The 25,370-nt window shown below is 38.6% G+C and overlaps 2 protein-coding genes across 2 annotated transcripts; both read right to left on the bottom strand.

Moving 5' to 3' along the window:
* Window positions 1-16,465: 16,465 nt before the first annotated feature.
* On the bottom strand, window positions 16,466-17,787 carry LOC145564982 (uncharacterized). Its single transcript, XM_081625119.1, has 4 exons — window positions 17,263-17,787; window positions 17,070-17,212; window positions 16,617-16,975; window positions 16,466-16,503 (listed from the first exon to the last, which is right to left on the bottom strand). Exons 1-4 carry the CDS (start codon window positions 17,785-17,787, stop codon window positions 16,466-16,468), a joined length of 1,065 nt encoding a protein of 354 aa, XP_081481245.1.
* Window positions 17,788-19,809: 2,022 nt separating this feature from the next.
* Window positions 19,810-21,909, bottom strand: LOC145564981 (uncharacterized). The gene has a single exon (XM_081625118.1). The coding sequence runs from the start codon at window positions 21,907-21,909 to the stop codon at window positions 19,810-19,812; it is 2,100 nt and encodes a 699-aa protein (XP_081481244.1).
* Window positions 21,910-25,370: the final 3,461 nt, after the last annotated feature.

The raw sequence follows: 25,370 nt of genomic DNA, 5'->3' as shown, positions 1-25,370 counted from the left end.
TATCTAAGTAATTTCAAAAACAAAACAGGCAACCACTTCCAAGTGAATAATTGAGAAACTATCAAACAGAAAGACAACATCCCAAATGTCAAATGTGACCTGTGTTGCTATCCCAGCATGATCCATTCCAGGAACCCACAATGTATTGTAGCCAGACATTCTCCGCCAGCGAATAATTGTGTCCTGCATACAATCAGGTTACTCCCTCCATTAACAAAACACTAACATGAGTCCATGACAAGCGTCTATAGAAAAGCCCTAAAAAAAATAGATTCTAAACCTCAATTGCACCAGTAAGAGCATGACCAATATGAAGTGCCCCCGTCACAATTGGTGGTGGAAGAACCTGCAAAGTGCAAAAAGAAATCAATAATGATCCAAAGTTAAGTTTTCCTTAAAAAAGATTTAAAAAATAATAATAAAAAATAAAAAAATCCGTGCTGGTTGGTATGCCTAAAGGAGCTAATTAATTGAGCAGTAACACCACCAACAAAACACTGAGATTCATGAAGTGAGCACAGACAAGATTCACTCACCATTGCCCCTCCCCCCCCCCCCCCCCCCCCCCCCCACAACCCCTCATCTAAGTTCTATGATTCGGTTTCACAAATTAATTCACGGGTGGAGTTGCGAAGATTCGCAATTGAGTGCGATATATCTAGCCAATCTACTGCTGGAAGCATAATTGGAGAAGATCAAACAAGTAACCGTTATGGCCAATACCGTTAATTCAAAAATCTAGACATGGCATTTGTTAGGTAGTGAATAATCAACCTATTCACACAACTGAATAACCATGGGGCCAAATAACTCTCTCTCCCTCCCTCCCTCTCTCCAAGGTACAAATTTCATTAAAGGAAAGCCCAGACTTTCTCTTTTCCTCTCCCTTTTCTTTTGTTATTAAACTACTTGACAAATTTGAGCAAGAATAGGAGATAAAGTATATTGCAATATCAGGCATCCATTTACGTAAATTAACCATCTAGCTTAAACATAATGTTATTTGAAAGATAAAATAAAAAGGAACACTAGAAAATAAAGCAAATGATATACATAGGAATATGGAATATAAGCAATAACTATTGTGTATTGCAAAAACAAGGGCAGCACATCAATTTTCACCAATTTAAACAAAGACCAATCCTTAATTGGGGATTTTAACGAGCCCAAGAGAGAAAAACTCTCAAGAATGATGGGTGTAAATATCTTGTGAGGCCTTAATGGTTCTTTCAACGAAATTTTCATTGCATGTTGGAAACAAGTACTGTAACTCTATAAGCAACTCTTTGATCAAAGATGCAGAATTTTCCTATTTGGAACAAAAAAAAGGCAAGCATGTACTGATGTACATATGCACCCAGCATGCAGCAGATCATAAATGGATTAATGCCATTCCAAATCTACAAGACACTACCAATAGTTCAGTATGCCAGTTAAAGAGCACTCACAATCACAAAAGGTGGTTTTGAGCTATTAGATTCTGCCATGAAAAAGCCAGAATTTTCCCACCAATTATACCATCTGCACCAACAATTCACAAACGGGTGTCAGTGCAAGAAGTGAATCTAATTCTGTTGAAGGCTAGAAGCTTACAAAAACTGTTACTTACAATTTTTCCACTGCAGCAGGAGAATACTCCTTTGCAATCAAAGGCGAAAGCCGCTTCTTCTCACCAAGTGAAGTCTCTGGATCCAAAAAATTCACAGGATCCTCTTCCTCTACATCCTTCTTTAAATTCTTTCTTTCAGTTTTCTTAGAAATGTTGCTTGCTTGTTGTGTCTAACAATTTGTATTAAAGGAACAAATGAGTTAGCCTGATAAATTGCCACAATCATGTACAAAATTATATCTAGTCCCTTGGAAGTCATCAATTTACTCCATATATCATATTATGAAACAATTTTGTATCATGCATAAATACAAGCTGGTGAAACTACAATAGAAGTGTATACCTGAAGTTTTGCAGCTTCTGCTTTGAGCGCTGCCTTCTGTTTCTTCAATTCTTTTTCTTTTGCCTGCAACAAGATAAAAAATCATTGCATATTAGCATCATACCACAATGAAGGATCACAATAATGACCAATTCTTCAATACAATTGCGTCATGTTCGTATCCTCGGCATCAAAAATAAAAATAGAATTTCCCATGATTGATTCCAATAATGATAGATGGCCTAATGGGAAATACCCTTCATAAAAGTTTCATTTTCCGGGAAAATTAATAACTAACATACTGTAATAAACTTGACCAATAAATCCAATATCCAAGTACTACAAACCTTCTCTTCTTTTCTCTTCTTCCTCTCCAGCTCTTCGGCCGAAAGAGGTACTTTAGCATCCAGCAAATTATCATTCAATAAATCAATAATTCAAATCCCAGCAATTACTTAGCAACTGAAAAATTAAACAGAAAACAACCATGCATCAAAATAAAACAAACAAAAATCAAAATTCCAATAAACTAGTATCAATACACATGAAGTAGTAATAGTTAACTAGTTCTTGATATTCACAAGAAAACAAATTATTTTTATAAATAGCGCGTCTTGTATGTAGCGGGCCACGTTGTAATCTTTATAACATTGATTGAGTAATCCCTAAAATACTGAGTAACCCCTATAACAACGATCGAATAACCCCTTTATCACTCATTAAATAACCCCTATTATACTAACGAAGTAATCCCTGTGATGTATGGCCACAGGGTGTGGCCAACCACATATTAGAATTTGTGTTTTACAAATTACTATAAGTTTGAGAAGAATAAATTTATGTTATCAAATCTAATACTTGTATATATATATAAAGGGGAGTTTTTTCCCGAGTTTTTAGAGAGTTACGTAGATTTAATTTTTTCAGCGCGCCATGTAGGATAATAAATTTTTATGGTACCCAATTAAATACGAGATTATTAATTTCTTTTAGAATTAAATAATTTAAATGACACGTAAGCAAAATTGACGAATGAGATTTCCCATTTTAAATTAATTAAATATAAAATATTATCTTTTGATATCAGGAATTTTATCTAAATATATAACAAATTTTAACACATAAATATATATAAAAAAAAAATTATTGTAAAAATTCAAACAAACCATGCATCGCACGGGTTTCATGTAGTTATTATAGATTAGATACGGTAATGTAGAGTACTTAAAAATTCAAGAGAATATAAAAAAAAATATTTTATTATTTAAGTTGTTTGCATATTTTTTTTTTTTTTTTTTTTTTGTTATTATAGATTAGATACGATAATGTAGAGTACTTAAAGATTCAAGAGAATATAAAAAAAAAAATTTATTTATTTAAGTTGGTTGCATATATATATTTTTTTTAATCAGCTATGTTATTAATTTTCATGAACAAAAAAGAGAAAAAAAATATAATAAAAAAAAGCTTTTTGGCAGGAAATTTTTTAATACATACTCGACACCTGTATTTTGAAATTAGGGCTGGGGATTACTTTAGTATATTAGTATTGATTGGTGATTGATAGATGTAAAAAATTTAATAAAGTACTCACCAAGACAAATCAAACAAAACTTACCCATAATGATATAAAAAATCAAAACGTAACCAATAAAAGAAAAGTGTAATTATTATTATTATTATTATTATTATTATTAGCTTAGGAGCAATAATTAAACCTGGGTAGTGCAAGCGTTAAAGACTGAGCAAGTTTTTTCCTCCATATAAATTGCTGCGTAAAAGCAAAATTAATCGAATTGATTAGTGATTAAGAACAACCCAAAAAAACATCAATATTTATACTCGTAGGCAAAAAACGTACAAATGTGAACCCAAATAAAGCTTTAAAATAAAGCTTTCACTAAACAAATTTGTGGAACAGAAATTGATTAGTTGACTAAGCCGCGGATGGAAACTGAAATTTAGAAAGAAAAAAAAAAAAATCATCATAATAGAAATAATTTACTCTTACATGTTTAAGATTAGGAAAGTCCTTAGAGAAGGACTGTAATATTTCAACCTATGTAAATAATACGGAGTAAATGATGGATTTTATATTATATATATTTCTATACAGGTATTGATTATAGCTAATTAAGAAAGAAATGTGAGAAGTTTTTCAAGTAAATTTTAAACATACTGCAAATTTTAAAAAATACTTCGTATCAAATAGTAACTAGCCTTCTGGCCCGTGCAACGCACGGTTTATGTATAGGTATACTATATAAATAATTATTTTTTAATATATTATTGACAAATGAATAGTTTATAGAGGAGAAGAAGAGGTGAAAATTGAATGTAATTGTAGTAGACATTAAACTGGAGGAAAGTGAACCAAACAACATTCAATCATTCATATATGTATTGAATTAAAGTTTTTTTTTTCATATGAGAAAAGATATTTAAAAAAAAAAAAGATTAAATAAGGTGACATGTGGCATTGGAGAAAAAAAAAATGAAATGTACATGTGGCATTATAGGGTTCATGGTTTTTGTTTTTAAATACTAGTATAGACTAGTATAGACTAGTATAGATAACTTTGTTACGGAGTTTGTTTTTTTTTTTTTTTTTTTTTTTTTTTTTTTTTTTTTTTTAGAGGCAAGAACCATAATTGACGCGGCTATGTAAGGTATTTATACAAAAAGTTAAAAACAATACGAGTATAACTTATAAATCATTAAGATATATTCATCAAAAAATTAAAAAATCATTAAGATATAATTATTAAATTACTAGTTTTGTGCCCGGGCGATATCCGGCTTGTTTATTGATATTGGCACATATGTAGGTACCCTTAAGGCCCTAACTCACAAATTATTCTAAGCTTTGCTAAAAAAATCAACATTCAAATTATAAACCCTATTTGCATGAAACCTCCTTTTTGGCTCAAATCTCTCGTAGCCATGTATGGTTAGTTGTTACCGACACTACACTTACGAAAAGTTGGAATATTTAATTCCTTGGCTAATCATGTGGCTTAAGTATTGTTGTATCGTGGCTTGACTTATTGTAACCTTTTTTTTTTAAAAAAAAAAATCTTATTGTACAACTTTACATATATATATATAATGGCTGAAATAGTTTTTATATCGTGGCTTAAGCACTTGATTTTTTTTGAAAAACCAATATGACATAAAATAATAAATTATCTTTATTTTTTTTGAAACAAAATTTATAAGAGGATTATTGAAAGTTATAATTCAATTGGAGTTGGTCTCGTAGTCAGGCCACTAGACAGCGACAGCCACGTAGGCAATTAATTATTAGAGATAGATTTTGTAAGATAAAAAAATTAGTTTAGAGTTTTATTTTCGATAAAATTTGGATAAATTATTAGGATAAAATTGTTGGTTTAGAGTTTTATTTTCAATAAAATACTTTATATATATATATATATATATATATATATATATATATATATATATATATATATATATATATATATATATATATATATATATTATAACTTTCAATAAATCTATTTTTAGCCCATAAGTTTCCTAAATTATGACATAGGTGAGTAAATGAAAATTTTCCTCAAAACAAAATGAAAAATAAAAATTGGTGGAATTAGACATAAGTTTAGTGGTATAAGGGTATATTTTAGTATACTTCTTATGTACAATTACTCAATTAGTAGGTTGAAGTACAATAAGAATTATAGCAATACCTTTCCAAAAAAAAAAAAAGGATTATAGCAACAAATTTTTAGATACTATTATGAGAATTGGGTTGGATATTTTTTAAAGGACGTTAGATCTTATTAATCGAGCAGAATTAATTAAAGAGAGAATTTCGTATATGATCTATAGCAATAATAAGATATGTTACATATGTACAAAAAGTAGGCACTTTCTATTGAGTTACGAAGTATTAACCTAAGAAATGATCATACATAAGTTTATTTATTTTAATCCAACTAATATAAGAATATATTCATACGAGAAAACTACATGAAATAGATTGATGTGAGGTTTATTTAAAAAGGAGTAGTACCACATTTTTTATTTTACAATTATGATAGTCAATTATTAATCCATGAATAGAAAATTTGAACAACATAAATATTTTTCTCATATATAGTACAAAGTATTTATTTTTATAATATATATATATTGCACTATTACAAAAATCAATGGTATCTTAGGTCAATATACCCTAAATTAAAAGGGATATACACTTCTTATATAACAATATATGTTTGTATCAATAATATGTTTTGTTTGGGTCCAATTTACTCCAATTGGACCAGTCCATAAATGATTCAATTACAAAGCCCAAGATCAAACTTCAACTCTCCAATCCATGCCAAGTCAGGTCAAAGGTCCAGTCAACGTGGCAAGCCCACTTGACTCAAGGCCCATATCTCCTATTATGCAAAGGTATAAAAGCCATCAATCTTATCTCTCTACATTCATTCACTTCAAGCCACAAGCAATTAATACTCTTGCATAGCTTTCTCTCTCTAAAAACACTGTACTGACTTCGACATCGGAGGGGCCTTCCTCGGCACAACCCCCGAGGCCAGTTTACGTGTGTTTACTGTGCAGGAAACCCTCGGCCCAATCATCACTTGGACCGAGTTCAGTTTTCAGCCCACTAAAAAGGACCTGTCCGAAGGTCCCATTGTTTTCACCCGAAATAATTTGGCGTCGTCTGTGGGGAAGACTTTCAAAAAACAAGCTAATCTCAATCGTTCTACACTCTCTTAGTATCATGGCTAAGAATCGTAAGAATGGTAAAAACGCCAACAATAGTGGCCCTTCCTCTTTGAGGAGGAACCCGATGGTTTCGGGGAGAGGACCCCTCTCTATATCGTCACCATCTCCATCTCCCTCACCGAGTAGACACTCCTCTGAGAGGGTCAGCTCGGAGAGAGCTCCTTCGGAGAATCACCATCTCCGTCCAATCACTCACGACAACAGACCGGTTCCTACCATCCGAGTGGATATGATGCCAACAGCCCGCCTCGAAGCGTCTATTCTCGTTCTCATCCGAGGACCCCTCAAACGGGACCCTCAACGGAGGAAGTAGCGAGAGCCGTAGCTGTCCTTATGGAGGTTATGAAGGCCCAAGCAGGCAATCTCCCGCCGCCTCGCAATCATTCTCCCCTTCCTCCGAGGCATCTGAGGAGGAGAACCGGTCAAGAGGGGGAGGGAAGACCTCCATCCTTCAAAGAGTTGGGGAGCAAATGGGAGGAAGATACTTGGAGGACTGAAAGGGAGAGAAAAAGAAACCCGCAGTTCTTCGGGGAGTCTTCCCAGCCAAGCTCCCGCAGCTATAAAAGCAGCAACTCTGCCTCACCGTAGAATGAACCTGCTCGCCGAAGCGTCCACGAACGCCTTGGCGTAAGGGAGTTGAGCGTGCATAGCCGCCTCTCCTTCCTAGAGGGAACCGACCCCCGTCCTAAATCGTCTCAGCCGAGGACGAAAACCACTTCAACCTCTCTAAGAGGGAGGAGCGAGGTCCCAACGGCTAAGTGAAAGGGAAAGGCCGTCATGGTCCCCACCAACTCTCCATTCCAAAACTCATGGGTCTGCAGCAAGTGGAGGCTCGATAACCGGTTGGAAGGACCTCTCCAACAAGTTCAAGAGCAAATTCTCTACGGCAAACCGCCGAGAGAAGACAACGGCAGAACTCATGGGTCTGCAGCAAGTGGAGGACAAGAGCCTCCAAGACTATCTGACTCGCTTCAGCAACGAGTCGTCCAGAATCACAAGTCTGGACCAAGGACTAGCCATTTTCGCTCTGCAAAACGGGCTATGAGCTGGAAACAAGTTCCTGGACTTCATGGTCATGCATACCCCGCAAACCTTGGAGGAAGCTTTGGACACCTCGAATAAATTCATCCGATCCGAAGAATGGAACAAAACCAAATCTCAGCCTCAATCTGGGGCTGGGAAAATAAAAAAAAAACAGCAATCTAAAGGCCAAGGCAAGAAGAAAGGGAAGGCGAAAGCCTCAGAACCGTCTTTAGCCTCTGAGCCAAAGAAAGACAAGTCTACCCCGTACGCGGGTAGATACGAGTCATATACCCCTCTCATCCTTCCACGTGCCAAGATCTACAACGTGACACGTATCAACAAAAAGCCGAGGCCACTTCCACAGTGGTATCAACAAAAATACAAGGACCGATGGTGTGAGTTCCACGAGTCACCGGGACACCACACCAAAGACTGTGTCTAACTGAAAGATCAGATCGAGGATATGGTCTGAAAAGGTTACTTGAAGAAATACTTCACGAATCACTGTGAGGAGAAGAAAGCTGAGAAAGTCGAGAAAGATTCTCGGCAAGAGCTGGATTTCCCCCGGAAAAACAACAAACTGCAGGATAAGGATCCTCATCCGCCAATCTATGTCATTTCCGGAGGGACCAATTCTCGAAGAGAGCGAAAACGCCACTTGAGGGCACTGACCCATCAAGTAAACAATGCTGACATCCGAACACCTTAGTCTCCGGTGCCGATGTAATACCCCGTATATATATATATATATATATATATATATATATATATATATATATATATATATATATATATATATATATATATACACACACACACACACACACATATGTATATATTTAAAAATTATTTACATATATATATTTTGTGTACATAACAAGACATTTTATACGACATAATTACTATCAATAGTACTATTATCTTTGCCTTTGAAGTTATTTCTTAAGATGATTTTATTACTATTATCTCTTACATGTTTTTAACTCTAATTATTGAAAAAAAAGGGAAGAGTGAGTTAATTGGGGGAGGGGGGGGGGAATTACGGTCATCATCCTCAACCTTTGTTATTCCCCTCATCAAGTGATGGTTAACAATTCAATCACCCCTATGAATGAATGACTCTTTACATTCATCAGTTACAATGTACCAAATCAGCAAGCATTAACTCTAAACTCTTCACTAACCCCTCTACATTGATATATATATATATATATATATATATATATATATATATATATATATATATATATATATATATATATATATATATATATATATATATATATATACTCCCCTATTTTATCATCAACATCAAACTTTCAATTTCTCCAAATTCTGGGTTCTGATCTCGTATTCTTGGTAAGAATCTATCAGTCCTTCCTACTTTCAGCCTAAAATTCGAATAAAAAAATTAATTAATTAAGGAAAAGGTCGCCATTGGAGCCGTAATTTTGCGAGGTCGCCATATCCATTGTTGAAGCTATTGTTATTGTTCTTCTAATTCTTTCTCCATACTCCTCTTCTTCCTCAATTAATTCTGCAACTTAAAGTTTACATGAGATTTGATTATGTATCTTTTTATTTTGTTAAAAAAAAAAAAAAAAAACTTTGGGTTAAGTGCTCTGTTTTTTTTTCGTGAAAATGGAATATAAAAGCTCCTATTTTGTTTTTTTTTTCTATTTTTGTTTTTTTTTTCTTTGGTTTTGGGAACTTGTACGCAGTACTTGTTTCCTTCTTCTTTTTATTTTATTTTATTATTATTATTATTTTTATTATCATCCTACTTTTCCTTACCTTTGCATTAAGATTGTGTACAAGATCGATTTAATATATTGGTCATACTAACTTAGGTTTTTTTTATATATATCAGCTTGTTGATAGACGGAGGCTACATAGGTGATCGCTCGGAAAATTAGTAGGACGGAAGAACAATAATGGTCAATGCTGGAGGCAAAAATAATGGTCAGAACAATGGAAATGGAAGGATTAGCAACGAAAGAATCTATGTTATGAATCAGAATGAAGCCAACAACAGCGGCAATGTTGTGACGGGTACTTTCCTCGTTAATTCTAAACTTGCCTATTTGCTTTTTTATTCTGGAGCATCCCATTTTTTTATAGCTACTTCGTTTGTGAATAAAATTGGATTGAAACCCACATCTTCGTGTCAAGCCAACATAGTCATACCCTCGGGAGAAGTTGTACCTTGTAGGTCTCTTTTTGAGGACATCCCAATAAACATAGCTGGAATCGAGTTACCTACAAACCTTATTCAGTTTAACTTGTCTGACTTTGATGTCATTATGGGGATGGATTGGCTTGGTAAGTACAAGGCTAAGATTGAGTTCCATAACCAAAAAAAATCACTTCGGGGCCCAAGAGGGAATAGGATCTCATACCAAGGAGTAGTTTCCAAACCTGGAATCAGTATTGTCTCTACCATGACTTTCCACTCTTATGTAAGAAAAGGCTACCCTATTTATCTATGTAATGTCGACGATGTGAGTATAGAGGAGAAAACGATAGAGCAGATTCCAGTGGTAAGAGATTTCTAAGATGTATTTTTAGACGAAATCCCCGGGATGCCACCAGTTAGGGAGATGGACTTCAAGATAGACTTGGTACCTGGAACTGGACCAATTTCCAAGGCTCCATATCAAATGGCACCTGCGGAGATGAGAGAGCTTAAGGTACAATTGGAATAATTGCTTGAAAAGGACTACATAAGGCCAAGTGTCTCACCATGGGGAGCACCTGTACTTTTTGTACGAAAGAAGGATGGTACCTTAAGGTTATGCATTGTTTATCGTGAATTGAACAATGTAACAATAAAGAACAAGTACCCCTTGCCGAGAATTGAGGATTTGTTTGATCAGCTTAAAGGTGCTGGTGTCTTTTCAAAGATTGACTTAAGGTCATGATATCATCAGCTGAGTATGGCGGAGGAAGACATACCCAAGACAACTTTTCGTACAAGATATGGCCATTATAAGTCCACAATCATGCCCTTTGGACTCACTAATGCGCCAGAGGCATTCATGAACCTTATGAATAGAACATTCCAGCCGTATTTGCATAGTATCGTAGTTGTATTCATTAATGATATTTTGGTGCATTCAAAAGACAAGGAGGAGCATGAGGGTCATTTGCGAAGGGTGTTGGAGATATTGCGAGAGAAAAGGTTGTATGCCAAGTTCTCCAAGTGTGAATTTTGGCTTGAGAAGGTAGCATTTTTGGCCCATGTGATTTCAAAAGAAGGCGTTTCTATGGATCCAGCTAAGATTCGAGCGGTGACTGATTGGCCTCGACCCACGAATGTGACTGAAGTAAGGAGTTTCTTGGGTGTTGCTGGCTATTATAGAAGATTTGTTAAGGATTTTTTTAAGAATAGCTCAACCATCAACAAATCTGATGAAAAAAACAACTCGATTCCAATGGGATGACAAGTGTGAACAATCCTTTCAAGAGCTGAAAAGGAGACTTACCTTGGCCCCGATTTTGACTCTTCCCTCGAGGATTGAAGGCTTTGAAGTATACAATGACGATTCAAAGAACGGTTTAGGGTGTGTACTTATGCAACATGAGAAGGTTGTAGCTTATGCATCGAGGCCACTCAAGAAACACTAGTACATAATTAACCTCAAGTAACACCCAAAAAGTGTTATATAAAGTGGTAAAAGTGTAATTATAGATAATAGGTAACAGTTTAGTGGGTGATACATCCGCCCATGTTACCTAAGGTCTTATGTAATATTTTAGGTAATGTATAGTAACACTTTTAAAAGTGTTCCTATTAACCTTCTTATGTAACACTTTTTACATTATAAGTATCATTTTTAAAGTGTTACTTTTTATTTCTTATGTAACACTTACTTATCTTTAGTAACATTTTTCAATGATATAGTAACACTTTATCCGACTTTTTGTATCACTTTTGTGAGCTAATGTAACAACTTTTTGATTATTAGGTAACATTTTTCAATCATCTTTTAACATATAATAGCACTTTATTCGACATCATGTATCACTTTTTTCAAACTACTGTAACACTTTATTTATTAATAAGTAACATTTAAAATTATTATTATTATTATTATTATTATTTAATAAAGATGGGCAACGGGCCGTGCCTAAATTTGGCACACCCCAGCCCACGGCACGGCACGACCCACGTGCCTGGCGGGCCGTGCCGTGGGCCAGACAGTGCCACTTTTTTTTTTTAATATTTAATAAATAATACAACTTAATTTGTATATATATATATTAGTACAACTTAATTTTATATAAATAATGTTATTAATTTATGTTTATGTTAATGTTAATATATTTTGTTTTGAACAACTTTATTTTAATTAAGGTTATATAAATTATTTATCTAATTATGTTTAAGTTTATATAAATAATTCTATTAATTTAGCAAAAAAACAAACAACAATACATATAATAAAAAAAAATTACGAGTGTCGTGCCCGGCCGTGCCACGTGTCGTGCCGGCGTGCCGACCCACGGACCGGCCACCGTGCCACCCGTCGTGCCTCGTGCCGTGCCCGTGTCGATTCCCAGATTTTTGTTCATGGCACGGCCCACGGCCCATAGGTGGGCCGCCGTGCCGAGACCGTGCCGCTCGCGTGCCGACACGGTCCATGCTCATCTTTATTATTTAAAATATACTTCGTACAAGTTTTTAACCACGAATGTAAATTTAACACAAACAATAGAAAATAATTTGAATTAAAATCATTTCATAATCCTTACAAACAAACATCCATAATCACTATTTTTTTTGTTTGGCTAAACAATCTAATAATCAAAACAAAAACAAAATCAACTTAGGTCTCTAGACTATCAAATTCCGAAAAATAGTTAGCGTAGTTACAAACTAACAGCAGCGGGCGCAATAATAACAGCTAGCTAGCAGTAAAAGCAGAAACAATACACCAACTAGCAGTAAATGCAGCAGCTCAAGACCAGTAGACAGTAGTGGCAACGATAACAACAATAGACAACAGTGACACCGGTAAGCAGCAGTAACAATGACAGTGACAACTTCAACTATAATAATAGACAACTCCACACTTTTTGATATGATCCCGGGAAAAAAAAGACCGTTTATCCAAGTAGATCCAATCCTTCATCTTGATCCATTTAATCCTAATATGGAAGAATGCTATTGGACCAGCAGAGAGGCATGGTGTTGCGTTTGTCATTGAAAGGAACTCTCACACCACATTCTCTATCATAGTTTGAAAGAAAAGCTGCACAACTTCCTTTTTCCAAGGAAATACATGAGCTTGAAAAAATATATAGAGCTTATACTTTATGTTAATGCCAAAAATCGTCAAGGGACGACGTTAGGCTGGGACGTCGACGGCTAGACCAATTAAGCTATAATTAATCAAATAAGAAAATATAAGGACAAAACACAACGATATTTTGTTGACGTAGAAAACCCAATGAAGCGGGAAAAACTGCGGGTGGGAGAGATCCACCGATTTCACTATGAATATTTGGAGGTTACAATGTATTTTTGAGCGTAAAGAATGATATGCTGTGTAAAAGGACTGTCCCTTCTAAGCTACAAAACTCTGTATATATAGTGACTAATGATTTGATCCTGGTGATTCATCCGTTGGAGCTTCAAGATTATCTTCCCTTGATTCTAGGGAATCAGTTAGCTAGCATTGACTGGAGATAGAAGCAACGGCTACCTTGACTGGTCTTGTGTATAATCTTTATATACTTGGTCAAACGAATCCCTGAATCGTCGGGACGTCAGTTGCTATCTTAATGACGCCTTCCATCGACGCTCGTGCTCTCCTGACGCGTCATAAAAATTATGCACTAACAATTTGCCCCTGATTGTTTACTTTGGATTCCTCGAGATTCGAAGAAATAATCTTACATTGCCAACTCAACGCACTATCCTTGAATTTTCTGACCGTTAATTCTTCTTGTCCGTTTTCTTTAACTCCCACGTCGCCGCACATTTCCCCATTTTCTCTTTGGAGATAACTGCCAACTACTCGCTATAAATGCTGATCAATTGAGAAATTGATTTCTTAGTTTACTTCTGAATTTTCAAAAAATTTCAAACGCTCCTCAAATTTGAAGAACTCCGGTGCGATTTTCCGAATTTTCCCGTTGTGGTCCGTTCTTCTTCACTCAGGTAATTTCCTTGACTCTATTCTTTTGATTTCTTTAATTTTTACTTTGAGATGAAGGGGGGTAGCTCTAGATCTAGGTTTTCACTTAGAATTTTGGAGAAATCTAGGGTTTTACCTATTGATACTATGACGACGCATGAGAATCCTGCAAGCACGATTACTGAAGAAGAACTTCCAGCTTTCGCATCCATGGCGGGCTTCCCTGAGAGTGCTTTGATCATGATTCCGCCTAATGATAAGCGCCCTGAAGACTGTCCCGATGGTCACGTTGTCTTTTATGAGTATCCTTTTAAACTGGGGTTCAATTTCCAGTTTAATGCCTTAACTCGTTCTTTCATGGAGGTGCTCGACTTGAGCCCAGGGCAGGTAATGCCTCTGGTCTGGAGGGTTGCTCAGGTGATTGCGAAGATGACTGAAGGTTGGGAAGATCCTTTCGATCTCTCTGACTTGGCTCATGTATATAAGATTCATGTCTAAGCTTCTAACAGATGTACTCTTCACGTGCGACGCGGTCGTTCTCCCTTGGTCGGGAAAGTGAACGCAAATGACCGGGGGTGGAAGACGCGTTATGTATTCGTTGACAAGGAAACTCTTGGGGGAGACGCTCAATGAATGAGGACTGGATGGCGTGGCGGAGGTATACTTCGCTCTATCTTCGTCGTTTGTTGGTATTTGATGTTGACACCTTTTCTTATATGCTTCTTTTTGCAGTGATCGACGTGAACGCCGTAGTTGCTGGGGATAGGAGTGATAGTAAAGTAAAGGCTTTCTTGAAATTTCCCTTGAAGGACAGGACGTTCCCTAGTTCTGGTGCAGAAACTGCAGAACACTTTCCCTCGAACTCTGAAGAAGACGTGAAAGTCCTTGACGAGACTACAGCCATGGTTTCAGGCGACGTCTTGTTTCACCTTGCTCCTTTAATGAATTTCTCCGTTTTTCTTGATTTTTGCTTTTTTCTTCGTAGATGCAGCTCATTCTTCGAAAAGTAAGGTTGTGTCCCTCTCTCACAACGAGATGGTAGAGAGAGCTATGAAGAAGAAGAGAAAGTTGACGTCTTCTACTGACGTCGTCTTGGACACCAAGCCTCTTGACTTCAAAGTTCCTGAGCAAAAGTCTGAGAGGAAGCCTGTTGAAAAGAAACCTGTGGATAAGAAGATTCCTCCTGTCCGTTCTAGTTCTGCTGCCAAGGAGAAACAAGTCAAAGAAGAAGGTTATGAAGTTAGGGTTCCAGCCAGTTTCTTATCTGGAGAACCTAATGCTGCGTCGTTGTGGCCTACTACAGAGAAATTGTTTTTCCCTGGTTATGCGAAGCGTTTGAGTCAATTTTCTCCTCCGGAGATAGTGAGTGAAGCTATCGACCTGCAATTGAACGTAAGGACATTGATTTCTTTTTCACTCTCTCTTTTTGTACTTAGTATAATCTCTGATATGCTTTCGACGTCGATCTTGTTGTTGCAGTCTTTTCAAGATCTGCTGGCTATTAGGGGTCACTTTATCTCAAGTGAGAAAGAGATGCGCAACGTTAAGACGGCGCTTACCGCGGCTAGAGGAGAGGCTCGTACTAGCGGCGAGGAATTGGCTAAGGCTAAGCGTTCCCTGGAAGCTGCACAAACAGTTCTTGGAGAGAAAAACCAAGAGATTGCCAAACTGAACAATGACGTCAAAGAACTAAACAAGAAAGTGGCTGACCTGACCAAGGGTACTGCCGATCTGGAGAGACAGTTGATCGATGCCCAGGAGGACGCCAAAGATTCCAAGTGCCTGGATATGCTGACTGGTCGGGCCAAGGTGTTAAGGCACTTCCTGGCTAGACGTTTGACAAAGGAGGATGCCCAGAGAGAGGTGAACGTCTTCCTCCAGAATTTGGGCACTGAAGCAGATCTTGCGTCGGAGTCAGAGAAGGATGCTGAGGACGCCAAGTCTACTGCTGAATCCATGCCTATCACTGCTGTGGACGCATTTGACGTTCCCATGGGGACTCCTGTCGAGGCTACTGGGCAGGGCCAGGACACGGAGGAACATGCTCAGGACGCCTGACTGCTGGTGTCCCTTTCTTTTGATGTTATGCTAGACTTGTTTTTTCTGCGTTTGTGAACTTTTGCTGTCTTTGTATTTTGGACGCCTTTTTCCTGGCGGTTTGTACTTTGAACTATTTGCTTTCCTGTAACATTTTATTTGACATATTTGCTAAAAATTCAAAGTCTCTTGCTTTTACAACGTTGGTCATGCTTACATTATGATGAAAATTATTGCAAAAGAGAATGTTGTAAATGAATACTTTAAACAGTTACAAAGCTTTTTCTAATGTTTTTCTGGGCATGAAAGCCTAGTTGAATTCTGGCGTTGAAGCCACTGGCGACTAAGGCCGATTCTGGCGTCAAGGCCACTGGCGACTAAGGCCGATTCTGGCGTCAAGGCCACTGGCGTTACAGCCTATGCTTTCAATGTCTGACGAGGATTCCATTGTCTTGGCTTGATTGCGCACTCTGCGTTCGACCTACGTGTCATGGGGTCCAACTTGGTGTGCTTCTGCAAAACAGACGTTAGACTTGGCCGTTGGCGTTTTTGCCAACGGCCCTCCGATGCTTAAGTCAGTATCCGTAATAGAAAGAGAAATATGGTGACTAAATTTAAAATAGATAATGAATTTAAAAATGATAACTTTTTAAATACGTGGCGTTCCAGCTTCTTGGAACAATTTTACCTTCTTTGGACACGAGTCTGTATGCCCCCTTACCTGCGATGTTGACGATTTGGTAAGGCCCTTCCCATGCTGGACCAAGCTTGCCATCTGTGGGATTTTTGGTGTTCTGGAAGACTCTCCTTAATACCCAATCGCCGATTCTGAAGACTTTTGCCTTGACCTTTTTGTTGAAACATCTTGCTACCACTTGTTGTTGTGCTGCCATTCTTATGAACGCTGCTTCTCGTAGCTCTTCACTGGAATCCAGATTCGTGATCATTTCTTCGTCATTTTGCTCTGTCGTCATGAGGCCGTATCTTGCTTTTGGAATGCGGACTTCTGATGGGAGTACTGATTCACATCCATACACCAAGGAGAAGGGTGTTTGACCTGTTGACGTCCTTGGGGTAGTCCTGTTTGCCCATAAAACGGAGGGTAGTTCTTCTGCCCATTTCCCCTTAGCTTATTTCAACCTTTTCTTTAATGACACGATGATGGTCTTGTTACTTGATTCTGCTTGTCCATTGGCTTGTGGATATCTGGGAGTGGACGTGCACAGCTTGATGTTCCATTTCTCGCAAAATCTCCTTGTTTTGTCGCTGATGAACTGAGACCCGTTGTCGCACATAATCTCGGATGGGATGCCAAACCTGCATATAATGTTACGCCATATAAAAGATATCACTTCTTTGTCGCGTACCTGGGTGAATGAATCAGCCTCGATCCATTTCGAGAAGTAATCGGTCATGGCTAACATGAAGACCTTTTGCCCTGGAGCTTGAGGTAATTTGCCTACGATGTCCATCCCCCACTTCATGAATGGCAAGGGACACAGTGTAGGATGCAGCTCTTCTGGGGGTTGGTGTGACATCCCTGCATGACGCTGGCAACTGTCACATTTGGAGACGTACTTCTCTGCGTCTTTTCTCAGGGTTGGCCAAAAGTAGCCTACTCTGAGTAATTTGGTCGCCAATCCTCTTGCTCCTGCATGACTTCCGCATTCTCCATCATGGTGCTCTTGCAACGCTTCCCATTGTTCGTCGCCCACTAAACATCGTTGGAGGAGTCCTGTCGAAGACACTTTAAACAACACGTTATGTAAAATAGTATATCGGGACGCTTTATACCTTATCTTCCTTGCTTCAAGGGGATCGTCAGGAAGGACGTCATCTTTTAGGTATTTTACTATAGGCGTCGTCCAGTTATCTGCGGTCGTTATCTCCATGACGTCTGGCGCTGTAGTGGTGTCGATCGATGGTGTCGTCAAATGCACAAGGGGTATGCTTGAGATGGGTGATTTTCTGAGGGCTGAGCCTAGGTTGGCTAAGGCGTCGGCCTGGGTATTTTTATCTCTGGGGACTTGTTTGATGGAAAATGGGTTGAATGTTTTTGCTATGGTTCTTGCTTTTTCGAGGTATGCCATCATCTTGGAGTCTTTTGCGGCGAATTCCCCATTTAGCTGGCTGGCGATCAGTAGCGAATCACTGAAGACGTTGAAACCTGTGGCTCGTAAGTCTTGTGCTACCTTCATTCCTGCTATTAAGGCTTCGTATTCTGCTTCATTATTTGTTGCCTTGAAATCACAGCTAATGGATTGCACTATTAACTCCCCCTGTGGCGACTTTAGCACAACTCCTAACCCTGCTCCACGCTGATTAGACGATCCGTCACAAAACATGGTCCACGTTGATTGTTGGTTGACGTTGTTGATTTATTCCAGCTCTTTCTTTGCTGACGTCTCAAGTTCTGGGCTGAAGTCCGCCACAAAATCGGCTAACGCTTGGGACTTTATAGCTGTTCTAGGCTGATATGTGATGTTGTATGTGCTGAGATATATACTCCATTTGCCGAGTCTACCTGTTAATTCTGGTCTACGCAACACAGACTTGATGGGGAAGTTAGTCCTCACCACCACTGGGTGAGCTTCAAAATAATGACGCAGCTTTTTGACTGCCGTATATAAAGCAAGTATGAGTTTTTCTAAGGAAGAATACCTGGTCTCCGCGTCGAGCAGAGACTTACTTATGTAATATATAGGCAGTTGCTGCCCCTGGTCCTCTCTTGCGAGTACGGCGCTGACTGCTATTGGACTGACGGCCAAGTATAGCTCCAGCGTCTCATTAGGTTTTGGCTTGGACAGCAACGGTGGAGTCATCATGTAGGATTTCAAGTCCTGCAAAGCTTTTTCGTGCTGCTCGGTCCACTCAAACCCTTTGTTTTTCCTGAGGACGTCGTAGAACAGATGGCATTTATCTGAAGACTTGGATATGAAGCGGATCAGAGCCGCGACGCGTCCTGTTAGCTTTTGTGTTTCTTTGACGTTCCTCGGGGATTGGATGTTGATTATGGCTTTGATTTGATCAGGACTTGCTTTAATTCCTCGTTGCGTCACAATGTACCCTAAAAATTTACCTGCAGACACTCCAAACGAACATTTAGTAGGGTTGGGTTTCATACCATACTGACGTAGGATGTCGAAGGATTGCTTGAGGTGGGAGATGTGGTCTGACGCCTTCTTGGACTTGACCAGCATATCGTCGATGTAGACTTCCATCGTATCACTTAGCTGGTCTTTGAACATCTTGTTTACGAGCCTTTGATATGTTGCACCTGCATTCTTTAGTCCAAAGGGCATAACCTTATAACAATATATACCTTTATCCGTCATGAATGCTGTCTTCTCCTGGTCTTCCGGATGCATTAATATCTGATTGTATCCAGAATAGGCGTCCATGAACGTTAGTAGCTCATGTCCTGCTGTGGCGTCGACCATTGCATCGATATGCGGCAGAGGGAACGGATCTTTGGGACATGCTTTATTGAGGTCGGTGAAGTCGATGCAAACCCTCCACTTGCCGTTCTTCTTGCTTACCATGACGACGTTTGCCAGCCAGTCGGGGTATTTCACTTCTCTGATTTTCCCAGTTTCGATTAGCTTTTGCACCTCTTCATTAATGATCTGGTTTCTCTCTGATGCAAATTTCCTACGCTTCTGCTTTACTGGACGGTGATTTGGATCAACGTTCAACTTGTGTGATATGACGTCGGGACTTATACCTGTCATGTCCTCATGTGTCCAAGCAAAACAGTCTGCGTTAGTTTTAAGAAATGAAATGAGGTTTTCTCTCATACCTGGGTCCAAAGAAGCCCCAATTCTGACGGTTTGCTCGGGTTTGTTAGGATCCAGCGCTACTTCATCAATGGATTGCTCATCTGGTTCGTCTGACGCTGGTCCATGCTGTAATTGCTACGCCGTCCTTTTGCTTGGCTTCAACGTAGAGCTGTAGCAAATTCTGGCTTCCTTGGGCTCTCCTTTGATCTCTTGGACTCCCCATCTTGTAGGGAACTTTAAACTCTGATGATAGGTTGAGGGGACGGCTTTCATCTTGTGAATCCATGGGCGCCCAATGATGGCGTAGTATGCTGATGGGCAATCTACCACGTTGAACTTGGTTTGAAGGTTGATCCCTCCTGCAAAAGTAGGCAAAACAATTTCTCCACTAGTATTAAGTGCTTCACCGCTAAAACCTACCAGTACCGTAGATCTCCTGACCACGTCCCTTGCGTCTATGCCCATATCTTCCAGCGTACTTTTGAAGAGGACGTTTGCCGAGCTTCCTCCATCAACCAGGACCCTTTTAAGCAAGCGATTTCCTATGGTTAGAGAGACGACCAGTCCATCATGATGCTCTTCGCGGCGCTCTCCAAGGTCGCAGTCGTCGAATGAGATGGTCATGGCTTCCAAGGCTTTGTCTTGGTTGGATCTGACGTCTTCGGGGATTGACTCTTCAGACACGTCTTTCCTGGCTGCCTTTTTAGCTGCGGAGTACGTTAGTCCACATATATCTGATCCACCAGAGATTACATGAATTACCTTAGTAATGGTCGGCCCCTTTGGGGGTTGCTGGTCAGTCACGTCTTTTTTGGTTGATTTGCCTTTGCCCAGCAGCTCCTTCAGGTAACCTTTCTTCAATAGATAAGCCACTTCGCGTCTCAGACCGTTGCAGTCCTCGGTCCTGTGACCATGATCGCTGTGGTAGTCGCACCACTTAGTCTTGTCTTTCTCTTCTTCAGGCTTGTCGCTCTTTCTGGGCCACCTGGCTGCAGATCCTAACGAATGGAGGGCGTTCACCACTCCCCCAATGTCGACACAAAAGCCATATTCTGCTACGTCGGGGAATGATTCGACGTCTGACTTGTCATTTTCATCTAACAGCGCAGGGTTAGCATTATCAAAATCATCGACATTATTTACCTGACTGGGCCTATCGTAGGGCTTTCGATGCCAGCTTTTCTTAGGATTGGAGGGTCTTCTGCCGACCTTGTCGTTGTTGGACGGGTTGAGGCTATTGAGGCTGTTGACGCCTTTCCTGGCGGCGAGATCATCTTCCAAACGCATCTGAGCTAAAGCCCTTGTTCTGACCTCTTCGAATGACGTGCACGGATATTTGGTTAACTCTTTGTACAACTCTGACTCAGGGAATAGCCCCCTCTTGAAGGCTTCGATGGCTGTGCGGACGTCATAATTCTTGATTCCGATCATCTCTTTATTGAAGCGTCCGAAGTAGGATTTGATTGTTTCCCCACTGTGCTGCACGACGCGGTATAGATCCCTGGTCTGCTTCTCTACCTTGCAGCTGTTGTTGAATTTTGAATAGAACCTGTTACACAAAGTTTGGAAATTAGTAATAGATCCTCTTTTTAAATCACACATCCATTCTAAAGCAGGGCCAGTAAGGGTTGCTCCAAATGATTTGCAGAGGACAGGCTCGAGCATATCGCGTGGGATGGAGTATTGCCACATCCGCTGCTTGTAATGATTGACGTGCTCCAATGGGCAGGTGCTTCCGTCATAGAGCTTTGCTGGCGGAGGGATGTTCAATCTTCGAGGGATGTCGGCCATGGATATCTCATCCACGAACGGCGACGCAGCATAACCATCTGGCTCTTCCGTCACGGTTGGGACCGGTGCTCCTGGCAGCTTCTTCAACAGTCGCAGCAGCTTGGCGTTCTGGGCCTCTATCTGCTTCAGCTTCTGGGCTGTTGGGTAGGCTTCTCTTTCCTCGTTGAAGGTGCGGTCATCCTCTCCTTTATCCCTGTCATCGTCTTCATCGCCGGCGTCATCTTCCGAATCCAGGTTCATCATGGAAGAGATGTCATGAATGTTGTGGCGCTTTTTCGGGGCCTTGCTCTTGACGGACTCTAACTCTTTGCGCAGGGAGTCCACGGTTCTCTGGCTTTCAGATGCCAAACGCTCGTTTTCGGCCTTTTGCTTTGCGAGTTCTTCCTGAGTTCTGCGGACCTCTTGCATCAACTGCTCCAATGTCACGTCTCCTGAGGAAACCATGTTGGTGGAAGGGCTTTGAGTTGATAGGGTAGATTTTTAAGATTTTACGAAGGGAATCTAGTCGCCGGCCCCACGGTGGGCGCCAAATTGTTAATGCCAAAAATCGTCAAGGGACGACGTTAGGCTGGGACGTCGACGGCTAGACCAATTAAGCTATAATTAATCAAATAAGAAAATATAAGGACAAAACACAACGATATTTTGTTGACGCAGAAAACCCAATGAAGCGGGAAAAACTGCGGGTGGGAGAGATCCACCGATTTCACTATGAATATTTGGAGGTTACAATGTATTTTTGAGCGTAAAGAATGATATGCTGTGTAAAAGGACTGTCCCTTCTAAGCTACAAAACTCTGTATATATAGTGACTAATGATTTGATCCTGGTGATTCATCCGTTGGAGCTTCAAGATTATCTTCCCTTGATTCTAGGGAATCAGTTAGCTAGCATTGACTGGAGATAGAAGCAACGGCTACCTTGACTGGTCTTGTGTATAATCTTTATATACTTGGTCAAACGAATCCCTGAATCGTCGGGACGTCAGTTGCTATCTTAATGACGCCTTCCATCGACGCTCGTGCTCTCCTGACGCGTCATAAAAATTCTGCACTAACACTTTATTACTTTATATCAGTATAAGCAGTATATAAAACAAAAAGAATAAGTTTTCTAGTTGTTGTAGGAGGAGGTGAAACCTGTTAATATTCTCCTAATTTAATAACTACAAGATTAGACGAAACCAATGCTGATCCACATAGCTTAATTGCCTTATGAATTGAAGTTCCTTTAGGTGACCATATTTTTGCTGCTTGATCAAACCCATAAGCAAAAAAGAAGTTACATTTATATTCTCCTATCCCCTTCTTAGTAGATTGTACATATAAGGATATTAATAAGCAAAACAATGTAAATATCCAAAGGTCTTTTACAAACTACTCTATGTATATTAAAGTTCTTCAATTCTTACCATATTTATCAAGAGGAGCATCATATTCGTAAGAAGTAGTGATAAATGGACCTCCAGCTGTTCTCCAGAAGTTTGTCCCACCATCGTACTGTTTGACATGATATTTATTAGAATAGTTTCATTTAGGATAGGAAAATTATTGGACTATAGGAAATTACTCTATAAAAGTAGTTTACAAAGAATCGCCCTGTCTGTAGTATGAACCTTGCAACAGAAAAAGCCAGCTTGATAAACCTGCTCAAGATAGTATAAACAGAGAATAACCTCATCAAAATTCTCAGCATACGGTACATGTTCAAATGCGAAGAATTAATAGAGATACTAGCCATTTAGCCAGTCTAAGCCTCAGTCAAAAGCTTAGGCTTAAAAGGTCTGTTAGGTGTAAATTTATCGTAGTAGAAACCATTGCTAGTGTTTATCTGCCTTAGCAAGCAACACACAAAAACTCATTGAGAACGTGTAGCAGTAAACTTAGATATTTTACAATTAGTCATTCTTGAACATAACTTGGCATGCTTTTACAACATAAAACACAATGTGGTAAGCCAGACCAACTATCAATGATTCTGATTGCAAGAATGCCCTTACCAGAGGATTCGAAGTATCATCGTCCTTGCACATGGTCTAGGGAACCCCTGTATCAGTAATCTGAACCATGTTTGCATCCCAATTCCTGTAGTTATTGCATTCTTATGATCTTATCCAAGTATCACACTTAGTCTCCCATATTCATTCTCAACCTAGAGACATGGTGTTAAATTTTAAAAAATGGGCAAGTATAAATTTTATCAAAACTTGATGCATTAAATTGACATCCATAGCAAATGGTAGTGATACTAAGTGTTGACTTCACTAATCTTTACCTGTGCGAGAATGATTGACCCGCCATGAGACTCGAACAGATCATTACTGAAGTTGATTAATAAGCAAAACAATGTAAATATCCCAACCTTAAAGAAGAGAGGGAAAAAGTCGTCCATTATATCATTTTGAAGCTAATTCCTGGTACATACTTCAACCATACACGAAACCTACAACAAAACCCAAAAAATTTAATCCATTAGAACATTCCAAATGTACCCCATTTTCCTTTCTTTGATCTATTTCTTACTCACCCCATTAAAATATACTATTAATTATTAGATAATTATTTGATTATACTTGTATATACATATAAAAAAAAAAAAAATTACATTCGGTTAATTAATATAAGAAATAATTAGTTACCTGAAATTCCACTCAGCACAGACATCTTTAGCAGTAACAATTGACAGCTCCAATCTTGAGTGGTTTAGTTCACCCTCTTCATTAGGTGTATACTTGTTAGTATCTTTAGCACATTCTTTACTTTTTCTTTTTTGTTTGTTTTGATCACTTCATTGACTGTTTCATTTCATAAGCCATGGATATAACCTCCAAATCCTTCATTCTTGTTCTATTTTCTTCTATCCTTGCTTGTCTAAGTTATAATCTGCCATCTAAATATTGATTCCTACAAAGAACACACAAGACAAACAGTCAGTTGAACATTATTGGTGACAAACATATTATTGGTGACAAACAAATTTGGAAGATAATCAGAATATCAGACCCCTAGCAGAGTATTTCAGTTTAGTTATGTTGCAGATATACCAAGTACAAACTTGTCAAGAGCTAGAAAGTTTTCAAAATTACATTGCTAATTCTAGTGTGATTTCAGTAATTCTGATATTTTAGCGTGTTCTCGGTACAAATAAGCTAGGCTTTCAATATAGATTCATTAATGACTCTACAATATCTTCTTTATTACTTTTTTATGCAGCAAACAAATTTGAGTAGATTCCATATCCTAGCTACCTTTGAAACTATTAGCAAATGAATCTGGACGTGGGATGTAGAAATATTTAAGTGATTGAACTGAAATAGATTAACCATTAAGCTACATTGAGAATGATGCACTAAAAATATTTTCCATGAGGTTCAGGACTCCAGCTACTAGTGAGCTATTATAAGAAGCTTTAACTATGAAAAGGGATCACACAATCAGAATGCTTCAATTGAAGAAAGCCTTAGTAATCTCATAACCAACCCTAGGCTTCCGCTTTAGTAATTTTAGAATAATATTAATTCATCACTGTATATCAATATTGGGAAGCATGGAGAAAGTTGGGACCTGGGAGCCACAATTCACTATCAGAAAAACAGTCATTTATAACTAAACATGGGCTAGAATATAGATTTATTTACCACTCCAAAGGGTGCCACAAGAATTTTCAGAATGAACAAATTACAAAATGTCATTTGTTGGCTTTGAACCTAACTAAAACTATAACCACTCTAACCACCACTAGGAAGAATGCTATGAAAGAACAATAAACCACTCTTCAAATCTTTCTAATATGCAAGCTTCAACCAGTAAAGTCAGTTCTGAAGTCAAATGAGATAGGCTAACACAATCCAAAAGAACAAAAAAAAAAAAAAAAAAAAAAAAAAAAAAAATTGGATAGCACAAAAG

The sequence above is a fragment of the Chenopodium album genome, chromosome 10 (genome assembly GCF_948465745.1).
Source record: "Chenopodium album chromosome 10, dcCheAlbu1.1, whole genome shotgun sequence".
Taxonomy (NCBI): Eukaryota; Viridiplantae; Streptophyta; class Magnoliopsida; order Caryophyllales; family Amaranthaceae; genus Chenopodium; species Chenopodium album.
The sequence above is the reverse complement of the archived record's forward strand: the minus strand, read 5'-3'. Positions and strand labels throughout refer to the sequence as shown.

Excerpts from the sequence above, each read along its gene's own strand:
- LOC145564982 (XM_081625119.1), bottom strand. The coding sequence starts at position 17,787 with ATGGAGATAACGACCGCAGATAACTGGACGACGCCTATAGTAAAATAC. Across the intron at positions 17,213-17,262 it reads AGGCTGATTCATTCACCCAG|GTTTGGCATCCCATCCGAGA; the intron begins GTACGCGACAAA and ends CATTATATGCAG. Across the intron at positions 16,504-16,616 it reads CCAAATCGTCAACATCGCAG|TCACCATATTTCTCTTTCTA; the intron begins GTAAGGGGGCAT and ends TTTTAAATTTAG.
- LOC145564981 (XM_081625118.1), bottom strand. The coding sequence starts at position 21,909 with ATGGTTTCCTCAGGAGACGTGACATTGGAGCAGTTGATGCAAGAGGTC.